Source organism: Atta colombica, unplaced genomic scaffold, assembly GCF_001594045.1.
Source record: "Atta colombica isolate Treedump-2 unplaced genomic scaffold, Acol1.0 scaffold105, whole genome shotgun sequence".
Taxonomy (NCBI): Eukaryota; Metazoa; Arthropoda; class Insecta; order Hymenoptera; family Formicidae; genus Atta; species Atta colombica.
This window is the reverse complement of record NW_017259190.1, coordinates 836593-849349: the sequence shown is the minus strand read 5'-3', so window position 1 is coordinate 849349 and position 12757 is coordinate 836593. Positions and strand designations below refer to the sequence as shown.

The following is a 12757-nucleotide window of genomic DNA, read 5'->3' as shown; positions in this document are numbered from 1 at the left end:
TAAATTATATTTCAAATATATATATATTTGTGAATATATATATATTTGAAATATAATTTTTAAGATAATGTCGATATTTGACATTTTGAATAATGCTAATTATATTAAATTGGATTACGGCTAGTATTGAAAAATATGGTCCCTGTCTTCGTTTCAAAGGCAATAAACAGAGACGACGTGTTGATACCGGAAATTGAATGCTCTGCTCTGAATGAAATATTGGCTCGCCCGTTTCATCGTGAATATCTGCTGCAAAAAGTCATGCACCGGATCGCGGCCAAGCGCTTTCTTAGAATTCGCGTATAAAACATTTCAAGTACTACGCATAAAATGTAAAATAAGTTCTAATATGTAACTTTTTCTTAAACCCCAATTGCGAAACTATCGTAGACTTCACTCGAGACTTCACGTTAGTATGAAAATATTTCCGAGTGCTGCATATAAAGCGTTTCTCGTCTTTCGCAAATCAAACTTGCGAGAGACACGGTGGCTCGACTGAAAATAAAAATCAAGTAGGATCGGGACAAAATCTTTTGTCCCGATACAAAATCAGCATTGCACGAGAATACGCTCTCGCAGGTACCGGGGCTTACATGTTTCTGTAAACCGCTTTCGAGATACGAAAGCGAACAACGCGGATTGGTGGGTCAATAACCCTGTTATGCTCAATAGACGCAAATTTCAGCGGAGCTAAAGGCACATTGCATATGTTTACTCAGTTGCTTTTCAGAATTGTATAGTCCTCTATAGAGATTGCAATCGATATAATTGTAACCGATATAATTTCAATAAGTTTAAAATTAATCATTGTCTGCGTTATCACGATTGGACATAAAGATGTCCAAGTGTAAATTTTGAATTGTGTCAAAATTACTAAGAAATTTTGTAAAGAATATTCTCTCCAGTAATCATTAATCTATTTTTAGTTAATATTTTCGTATATCTTTTTCCGTTTTATACTTGACAGAATATTTAATTATCGGTTTTTTGATCTTAACGTAAAGTAATTGCGGAAATGCACGGTTGTAATTTTTGAAACGTTCCATTTCAATCCGTTAATTCTCGAGATAAGTTCAAACGGAGTGCTTCAATACAGGTAGCTAGGATTTGCGCGCTTAATGCATTCCTAAGAAATGCAAATCCAAATTCACGCGAACGCGAAAAGCCGATGGTGTTTTGCATGCGAAAATTGCGCTCGTTTTACGTGAGCTCCATTTACACGGTTAAAACACGCGACTTTAAGAACTACTCCGAAAAATGAACCGCGTTCGGCAGATCGATGTCCTCACCGTAACGCCCGGCATCCTTGAATTCCGAGGTCCTACACCACTGTCTGCTGTACGGCCGATCGTAATTGTCGCGAACTATACTGTCTCTGTAAACTGCTACACCGATGTGACACCGTGCAAGCAACCAAGCAGCAAGCTGGGCCGAGTGGAAGGGAGTCGGGGGTGCTAGAGGGAGTGGATAAGGGGGGTCGGAGGTGACAGAGGGGTTGATGGGGGTTGGGAGTTGAGCCGGTAATCGATATCTCCAAAGTAAACGAAGAGAGAGATAGAGAAGGGGGTGGCAACAGGAGGAGCAGTTGGACGAGGCCGTGGCAAGGGGGAGGGTGGGGAAGGGGGTGGAGTGATAGAAGTAGCGAGGAAGAGAGAAGCAAGACTCGTTTCGAGGGAAAAGGGAACGAGGTAGAGATAGACGAGAGAGAAAGAGGGAGCGAATTACAGAGACAGAGAGAGAAATTGATGTCGAGGGTTTGTCAACCACTGACAAGTATTATATACGTGCAAGCCGGAGACGCGCGCGGACGAGGGCGCGGAACGTTGGTGTGCGCCGGCATGGCACACAGAGCACACAGAGTTATACGTACACCACGCTACGCCAGCCGTGTCTCTGATATTCTAATTCCACCCTCATGTATTCCGACCGCCTCTCCTCCTACCATCTCTTCCCGCCGTCGCCACCACCGCCACCACTGCCACGCGCGCGCAACTTCATCCTTCGCGATTTTCATTAGGGTAACGCGCCGCGTAAATCCGCGCGCTGCTTCAATTTTTCCCTCCTTCCATTCCGACCGGCCCCACTCCACCCACTCGTTCTCTTCACTCTTTTGTCCGCCCCGTCTTACGGATCATCGCCTTTCTATGTCATTACGATATCTTTCTCTTCTCTCCTCGAGATACCGCCAATCATGTCACGTTTCCAGGGATTTGATATATACTTGTATTTGATTTATTTGTATTTTATAAAAGTGAATCAGTGATTTCAATGCTATATACCCTATAACTGATGTAATCGTAGGCGAACATTTACTGTTTTTCAACAATAATACACTGATTCACTTTTAGGGAATAGATGTTTAATAGACATTCAGTTAAATCATATGAATTTAGTTTACAAATATATCTTATTAAAAGACGTAGAATATTTTTGAATTGAAATCGCGCATTGTAGATTTACAAAAATTTTATCTTCATCTCTATTTGCCATTTGATCTTCCTCTACTCACGATTTATCTTTTTATTCTGCAGATTTGAAAATGTGTTTTCGGAAAATGACATTTTATACTGAAAAGTACATAGCAAAGAGACGGGATCAACTCAACTTTTTCTCGTGATACATTATTTTCTCTTCGCTTCATCTTTCATAACATGTTTGTTTGTCGCTCTAATTTACATGCTGCGAAACTTATCCTTTATTTATTCGTAAAGACCAGAAAAACGAGGAAAAATTTTAGGTCATTGTATAAAGTGTCTCTTCGATCGCGACGAAAATAATCTCGCAAAATCTGACATGCTCCAATTATTATACAAATCTTTCCTCGAATTGATAATCATCTTCCGTCCGATTGCTCGCAGGAGTTTTCATATTTTTATCGTGATAAATTGCAGTGCATCGTCGGAGAATTAATTCTTTGGAACGTAGTTTCAAAATGATCCCCTCGATGAATAGCGTCGTTTCCTAATTCCTACATTTTGACGGCAAGAATAGGCAGAGGCCGTTACGTATCGTCAAAAACAGTCGGAGATATAAGCGGAAAGTTTCGAATCCCCAGGCCGTCAGAAAATTAATTTGATTTCCGATACGCGAATGTAATGATCGAGCGAGCGCTGGAAAAAGAGAAAGAAAATTCGATGGTATGGATGAGGGACAAAAAAAAACGGGGAATAGAACGAAAAAAACCTTATCGAAAACGGGCCCGAGGTCGTTGCGCATCTCCGACCTGCCCGCGAACGAGAAGACTTTCCAATTATCTATGTTTTTTCTCCGCCGCGTTTTTTCGCGCTGCAACAAATTAAACGTAACCCACATCCCTGGGGCACGCTTCTCGATTACTCTTTGTTTTCCTCCTGTTTCCACGGTTCGCCGTTTGCTTTCCACCCCTCGACTATATTCGCGCGCGCGCGGCTATACCTGGCAGATTGCATTTCTATCCTCTTGCGCTACGTTGTCCTTCTCTCGAAAAAAATTTTTTTTCATCAACACTAGCAAAATTTTGCCCCGTCACGCTTCGACTGTCACGGGGTTTCGGTCAACAATATTTTGTTCCTTTACGCGTAGAAAATATCTTTACACAAAGCGTTTTAGTTAAAATGTCACTTCTACACGTCATATTTTATATCAATAGTATCTCTTATTAATATTTGAATAGATTAATACACTATTTCACATATGCCAAATATAAATTTATATTATTAAAAAAAGATTTTATCACAACTTATTAAATTGTAATCGAAAATTGAGGAAGATTTTGATTGCATTGTGATAGTTGTCTTCCTTAACCATTTATAGGAAATTTTTTCAAAAAATATAAAATGAATATAGTTGGCAGAGAAAGTTTCACTTTGCGATTCACGAATACATTGGTTTTCATGATTACAGCGATTTATTAATTATCTGTTAATTATCCGCAGGCGCAGCGTGTAAATTTTCGCGAGGTGAGAGTCAAGAGAGTGCGAGCGAAAAAGGAAAATGGAAATAGGGAGAGGCGAGAGTTTGAATCGAAGTACAACTAGAAAGAGTATAAAGAGAGGGAGGAGAGAGAGAGAGAGAGAGAGAGAAAGAGAGAAAGAGAGGAAAGAGAAGGAAAGAAGAGGAAAAAGGATGAAACGAGGGAAAATGTCGAGAGAGCGACAAATGAGGTCGTCCAATCATCCTATCAAAGGCTCGCTACTAAAAGATCCATATCGAGTAATCGGAGGGGGCGAAATTATCGGTACAACTCCTATTATTGGGTTCCCAGGCATGTGAAAATAGAAAATGAGAGACGGACAGATGAGATCGATATCTACAGAACATACACACGCACGCACGCACACACACACACACACACACACACACACACACACACACACACACACACACACTCTCTCTCTCTCTCTCTCTCTCTCTCTCTCTCTCTCTTTGTGCCATCGTTGGGAGTTTTCTCGTTATTTGATTACCGACTTACGTCGATATCTTGCCTCCGGCCATCCGAGTCGAACTTCACAATCGCGCAAAGCACACGCGATGCGAGCAAACGCTGACAAATCGTGTGACTGGTTGCAAAGCGAACTTTCTTACCTTACGCATGGTCACGCAAAAGTCAAGAGCAGGGATCAGAGAATGAAAAGGTAGTGCACGAGAAGATAAATATATGATAAAGAATAGAAAAATGGAGAGTGAACAATAGGGAAGGCTCTTATTGTACATGCTATAGTCCGACAGATAAATTATGATCGCTCTTAGCGTGGCAGTAATCACGACGCGCACTTTTTTGTGGGCTACGAGGAGAGCTCCGAGGAAATGTATTATCGAGTCTCTGCGCTTGTGTCGCGCGATACGATCGCCAAGTTGAATCAACGTGCACCGCCGTAGGACAAAGCGCGCCGGGATCGTTGGGCAAAGGAGGAAGGCTCCGCGCGTGCCTTGCTCCAAGTTCGCCAGGCGTAGTTATCGACTGCATTATTAAGTCGGTATATTTCCGTAGCCGATGTTATCGATCTCTGAGCCTGAGTATCTCCCAGCCTGGCCTGACGTGTGTATTGCACTTTGCCTCCCTCTGCCTCTCCCATTCTCTCTCTCTCTCTCTCTCCCTCTGTCTGTCTTTCTATCTCTCTACGTCTATCTTTCTCTCGGCAAACCGCCTCCCCCGAAGCCATTCGTTTCCGAACGAGAGCGACTAAAGGCGGACACGCGCGCGGCGCTAAGCGACAGCCACTAGCCAATTTACGATCGCGCAAGCGCATCTACCGAACTGCATCCTACGTTCGGATGCAGTTTACTGAGACGCATGTACACGCTGAATCGAATGGCTACTACTATTGCGGGCCCCTTTTGGTCTCGCCCTCGTCCGCAGAAATTCGCCCACGAGAATGCCGACGGCGTGAGAAGATCGCGCCGGCCGATCCATCGATCGCTCCGAGCGATTCGATACGTCTTGAGAATTCCGCACTTCAACGTATGCTCTATTTTAAGTTAGGAAAAATGCCACCTTCAGCTTGTATCATTAAAATTGTATCTCTTTAAAGGAGAGTATAGAAAGCAAGTGTCGAATATAATCATGAAATTGAGAAGACAATAATTATGAAAAAATATTCTGGTTGTACCAATAAGTACAAACAAAATGAATTCCGATCATATGAATCAAAATTCTGAATATCGTATTTGAATATCTAGTTATCTTGACTATGTTTGATTTATTTTAGATTTAACTACAAGTATCTGATTTGTACCTTTCTAGTTGAATCTACAAGAATTTCAATTAATGCAATAAGACTTCTTTCCAGTATTACAAACGTAACTTTTCTTCTTTATTTACATTTAATCTCAAGATTGTAATTTTATAAGGCTCACTCTGCGAATAATGTATTTCTGAAATTGTTTGATAGTCGTATTACAGCTGGCTAATTTATGATCGTGCTCGTATGCATACAAATGCATACAAATCATTTTAGCAGTCGTCAATCTGATGCGAATATGTATGGTTCTATGATTGTGAACTTTGAAACGCAATGATTTTCCATATTATATTATATGTCTCTTGTATTTAAATCGTCGTTTAATAATAGTTTAAATATAGTATGATACTCCTCCCTCCTCCCTTCCCCCCCCCCACACACACACACGCATTTATACATACCAATATACATATGTAGGCAGGCACACAAGCAGTGCAAACTCATGTAGGCAAACGTACAAACAGACCTCATAGCAAATTTATTTTTAAATTGATATTTAATGATACAAAGGACAATTGATTCAAATTGATTTTTAATAATATCTTATTTTCATCAAAAATTATAAAAACGGTTTATTGCGTATCCTACGCCACAGGGTTAAGTTCGGTTATTTGGGACATTTACCTTACGTTCAACTAAAATGTATAAAAAAAATTCCATTTTTTTAATTTGATTTTTATCAAATAGCATTCTTTTGTTTTATTTTTATCAACTAAAGTTAGTTTGACATTAATTCCTTATGAGATTTGCACCTCAGATATAAATATATATAATTTCATTTTCCCAAAATTAAATCATGACTTTGAAATGTGTTATTAAAAAGATCAATTTTTAATTTTTCAAATTTTATACTTTTTTACATTTATAATAGTTTATTTAATTGCAATAATCAATAATTTTTAAAAAGAAAGGTATTGCGGCGCTATTATCAAAGTGAGTATTTTGCTGGAAAAATTATTATGTATTTGTCATCATATTTTGTCGTCAGATATTCATGTTCAGAAAATAAGACGAAAATACAGAATTTTGAGATATTATTGTAAAATTTTCACACGACACATGGATGTCGATTGACTGTCCAAAAGATGTCCTGAACTTTCCAGATGGGCGCCCATTTCATTACCGCAAATAGGTCCCTATGAATACCCGAAGGGCATGCAATAAATGTACCAATGACCGCCCGTTTGACATTAAATGAGTGCCCAATGGACATCAAATGGGCGTTCATCCGAAAAATTCAGAACATTCTTTGGATGTCCAATGGATATCCATATGTTGTGTGGGAAATATATTCCATGGATGGAAAGACGTCCAATGGATACATAAATGACCGCCCATTTAACGTCTTGGGGATACAAAATGGATATACTTTGGGCATGTTTCGAATCTCTTCAGATTTTATCAGCGCTCATTATTTGTGTTTTTTCGACACCCATCAACGTCCATTAAACGTCTATTTAATGTTCGTGCGACATTCCTTAGAATCGGGATCAAATATGAAATATAATTTTTTGCGGATTTTGAAAATTATAATTATTTTTCATTGCAAATTTCCAAAATCTGTAAGTATAAAAATAATATATAGGTATATATTTTTATACTTTTTGCAGATTTTAGAAATTAACTCTATACTGCAATGGAAAATAGTTATAATTCCCAAAATCTGAAAAAAAGAAAAATCTGTTTCTATTCTAGAAAAAGATACATATATATTTTTATTTTCTTCCCCAAAAGTATATTATTTAAATGTAATGTTGAAACTTAATTATTTAATAGAATTAATTTTGCATTCTTTTCCATGCTACCCTTAAAAGTTAAATGCAACGCGTATCTTATAGTAATATCCTCTAAATGATCTATTCTAACTATTTTAAACATAGGGAGAGAACAAAATGTGATACTTTATAGCAGATTAAATAAAATATAATAAATGAATTTCTTGTAAAAGTGTAGGAATAATACATATGTAACAAATAAAGATAATAATCGCACGAAGACAATTTCTTTTAAGTATTTCATATCTGAAAGACATTTTATGCAAACTGAAAGATACGTCGTTTTTGTTACAGTATTATGAGATGTCATACGGCCTCAACGTTGAAATGCACAAACAGGTAAGTTTTCCATTCCTTTTTCAAGTAATTATTTTTTTGATTCACCGAGAGATTTAAGATCACGACCAATATTACCATCCAGTATAATATTGAAAAAAATTAACTAAATTAAACTAGATAAACTAGTATTGTATGGAAAATTGATAGCTAAAACATTTAGAAGGGATAGTGATCCCTCTTCGAATATATAGAATGTATTCCAATAATGTAATTGTATTCTTCAAACATCGCATACAATTAGATCGTAAGATCGAGTAATGTAATCTTTAAGTAGCGCGTAACGTGAAATTAATCAAGATCACATTTAACTCGGATGCTAATTGTAAGTATTCGAGTAGCCCTTCGTTAATTGAGCCCGGGGTCAGTGAATCGTCGGAATCGACCGCGGTCGCAAATGAGGGGTGCGCGTTTAGGCCGGGAAATCGTGTAATTTCTACTAATCAGGGGAAACTGCGGCGGGGCAGTCCCCTCTGTCAGCAATTTTCTTAAAAGCGGCTATGGTATAGCCCCTCGCTACGCGGTCATGCTCGAAAGTGGGGCTTCCGAACTCCAAACAACCCTCCCACGAGCGGTACAACGAGCTGATATTCATTAGCATTAGCGGCCGATCATTTCTCACCCTCGTACCTCGAGGCGGCGCTTAATGGGCCGAGGCGCGGGGGAAAGTACGTTCTCTCTCGAGTATATTATAGGACGTAACACGGCGCTAGAATCACCGCGGAATTGTTTCCGGCGAATAATGCACGAGAAATCACGTCTTTTAAAGAAAAGAAAAAAGAGACAACTATTTTAAACGGTTCTCGCAGATCTCGCGATTTGAACTACGAGAGGTGTCTTTTAAAATTAGAATAAGGTCATCGAACTTGATTTATTAATAACGAAAACTGCAAATGTCTACGTGTCATCTTGAATTCAATTAGCTAAGGGTTTTGCTTTTGATTAAATGGCTTATCTTGGAAAGATAGTGTAATCAAGTAATTAAATAAATCTTCATTCCTTCTTTTTACGTAGACTAATGTAAGCTTGCTAAATTGTATATATTGAAGAATCTAAAAATACATTCTTCGATATACGTCATTTTTTTCTCTCATCAATGACGATAAAACTTCTGAAGACCCGTATGAAAAGTTATCGGCTCTTTAATTAACTGTACGTGATAATATCGCGCCGATGTCATGCGATAAAACTTCTGAGAGACCTGTTATAATTTGTAAATTTGTCGGATAATAATATACGCCAGATGTTAAAATAAAAATCGAAAAAGTAAGACTATTCGAGATCGCTGGAAAATCAAGTCAGGACACCGCGACTGCACAAATTGCAGCGGAGATAATATAACATAGCAAACTCGCTTCTCTGACGCTAATTGGAAGAGAAATGAAAAGTTATCGGTTCTTGGCGGCTCTCTAATTAACCATGATAATATCGCGCCGATGCCATGCGCTCGTGAACGCGCGATTAAATCTCTTTTGCCAGCTTATTCACATTAATTGCTATCTTCCAAGCATATTAGACGATGATTTTGTACAAAATCAGTGTGATATCTTGAAAGAAATTAATGATAAATTTTTGAAATTTTGTTATAATCATTTAGAAGTACGCTTTATTACTCATTAATGTTCCATTCTCCGGTTTCTTCATTTGCTATCAACTAATGGACGTCTCAAAAATGTATGTTTATTACTTTCGGAGATGTCGCACGTCGCATCAGCAAATCAAAATTCAGCCTCGCTCGGCAAAAAAAAAAAAATAAATAAATCAAATTCCCTTTAGTCAATCCCAGCCACTTAGTAGGCTTTCGCATCGCGGTTTTCTCGTTCCTTTTCAATTTGAGCCCCCGAATGAAAACAATCTTCCCTTACAAGGTTAGATCCTTCTGTATCTCTGCCTCGCTCTTTTTCCTGTTTCACCACCCCTTTCGTTTTTACCCTTTTCGCTCTCCCTCGTTCCTCGCACAGCATTCTCTTCCTCTCTTGCATTCCCTTTCTCTGCCTTTGATTTTCCGTCGCATTTTGCCCACCCTGTGTTCTTCTCTATCCTGTAAGCTTCTCCCTGCTCGTCGCTTCCAGAATGCTAGCCATCCCTCGCATCTGCGACCCTCGTATCTCCTGCCACAGCTCGAAGTCGACATTTGCCTCTCACCCACCCTACCGCAGCCACCACTTTACCACTCTCTACTCGACTAACTCGAATTTGTTGGCGATGTCCCAGTTCTTGTAGGTACGATTACTTCTCTCGCTTCATCTGCTTCCTCATCCCCAATAGCAGTCTTGAGTTTTCTCCCTTCGGTCAGCCTCACTCACGAACATTGGCTTGCTCGCGCGCGCGCGTTCGATTTAATTGATGATATAGATTGCGACTGATCGCTTGTCGGAATATTCGTCTTTTGACTCCCGCGGTGACACTATCGAAGTTTCTCGTCATCACTCTACATGAATACCGTATTATGAAGAATCTTGGAAAAATTTAGTAGAAAAAAATAGCTAAAAATTCAATTTAAAAATGTATTAAATAATATATATAAAATAATAATATATATTAAATAATATAAAAATAAAATAACGCCTTCAAACGAAAATTAAGTTACTAAAATTTATTATTAAGGAGATGCCGGCGTCGTCTTGGACAAAAATATTATTTTTGTTAATTACTAATTATTTCATATTATAGCTTCATAAAATTAAATTTTTTTTACCGCAATTAAAGTAATATTATATATCTAGCTCTGATATATTTTGTCTCTAAAGCAGGAAAAATCAAGAAATTACAAATTTTTTTATTCACTTTTATTCACTCAACTTTATTCATTCAACTAATGTTATCGATATATTAAAATATTTATTTCGTGGAAAAGTTATGCAGATTATGTATAATCGAAATAAATGCAGAGCTAGATATAAAATAAAGAAACATACATGTGAATTACCAGTTGAATTAAGTTTAGAAATCTAAACAAAAATATTTTAGTATATGACAAATTGTGAACATTGATACAGTAGTATATAGTGATGTGTCGCATTTAAAATAACAATCCTGTTGAAGTTTAGCCGTCACGCCAGCATCTTAAATATACAAGATTTATTTAGTCATCTTCAGCTATAAATTAATGCAATAAATTAATATGTAACGACACACAAAAATTTAGATACATTAAAAGTACTAATAACGAAAATCAAGATACATCGGATTCACGTAAGTCTCAAAGACATCTTTATTATATGATGTTTAAAAGACATCTTAATGATATCTTGAGAACATCTTATGTTCACATTTTGAACATATTGTTCTCTGGAGGAGTTTTACAGTCAGTAATTTAAACTTTCAATTGATGTCGATGTACAACATGATGTTAAATAGTAAAAATAAAAATAAATTCTTCGTTGCCGTGAGAGAGTGACTTGGAAAGATTTATGAATCACTTAAAAGTAGAAAATATTTAATCAAAATTATACCTTTTCAAATTTTCGAATTAATACGATATCGTTCGTTAATATGTGATAAAGCTTTTTTATCAGTCGTCCTATTAGATTCTTGCGTTCCATCGAATTTCATCATATACGAGTTTCTCCGGAAAACGAGATTTGCAGCGATAGAGAAAAATGGGCGGCTCGCAAAAAGCGGCCGCGACTACGCAAAAGAAAAGCGCGAAAGAGAAAGGGTGGAATAAACTGGGCGAATCAGAGCGACGGCGAGGACGAGACAGAAGAGCTAAAAACTCATCGCGACGCGACTGGTCGCGCGTTACGTTCTCGCTCTATTCATCCCATCGAGTCGTACGTACATACGTACATACATTCGACTGCTGGTATATCTGTCCGATAACGCTTATCGCTTAATTGAAAGGCACGTCCTTCGGTGCGACGACCGCCTGCTCGTTGCCCCGCTCGATTAAGTCGCGATCCACGGTAATATGTCGCGGATATATTACGCGCACGCGATCACGAAATGGGTCATTACCGAGTCTTGGGATAGCTGAGAAAATTAGAATTAACCACGAAATCTCAAGGAAATAAGGTAACAAATTAGTTTTATTTGTTTTGATATTTTAATATCACATCATTAGTTCACATTAAACTGCGCGGGAGCTTTTAATTAAAAACTTGTCGTAAGAGATTATAAGGCCCCAGTTTCACAATTCGCGGTTAACTCTTTAACCGAGGTTCAACTTACTCTTTGTCAAAGAGATGAAGGGTAAGCTGAACCTTTCGGTTAAAGAGTTGACCGCGAATCATGAAACCAGATCTAAGAAAAGAGAAGAAAAATTTTTATTTTCATTTTATTTATTCGTAACCAAAGTTAATAGACTAAAGTTATTAGATATTCTTTGATTTTTATCAACTGTTCTGTATTAAAATTGTGCCCGAACACAAAAAATCAGATGGCAATAACTTTTGCGTTATCCTAGAAGAGAATCAAGCCGCGCTCAAAAGTTATTACGAATCACATCGTCTCTAAGATAAGAATCCTTCGAGCGGAAATATTGAATTGAAGATGGCATTCTCTCTCGAAAAAGCGCGCATCTCTTTGGAAGAATATTGCCGCGGCGTTGTTGGCGTTGTTCGTCAATACAAGAGTAACTACCATTTCCCCATCGCGGGTTCGCTCGGCGTCCGATAAAAAATGTGCAGGCTGACCAATTGCGTATAACTCACCCTGCCTTTCCAGTTCTTCCTGCCTTCATGCATATATACGTCTATCTATCCGGGCTCTCTGTCTTCTGCTCTCTCTGGTCATCTCTCCCTCTCACCTTCGTTCTTTATCCTTTTTTTTTTTTTGAATTCTCTTATTCCGTCTCTCTTTTGGTGCGCGCGACCCCTCTCGCTCCATCTCCCACGAGTTCTCTTTCGGCGGTCGGGGGTCGCTTTTCCAGGGTTCTCTCGTTCGTACACACGTGTTAGCGTGCGAACGCGCGAGCGGGCGGAT

At 38.4% G+C, this 12757-nt stretch overlaps 1 protein-coding gene across 1 annotated transcript in view; it reads left to right on the top strand.

Annotated features, from left to right (window-relative positions):
- The window catches only part of LOC108688398 (protein groucho-like), a 77154-nt gene that overhangs the window by 31944 nt on the left and 32453 nt on the right, over positions 1–12757 (top strand). Inside the window, exon 5 of the mRNA XM_018194647.1 lies at positions 7790–7834. Coding sequence (XP_018050136.1) covers positions 7790–7834 — 45 coding nt within the window. The remainder of the gene's footprint in view (positions 1–7789; positions 7835–12757) is intronic.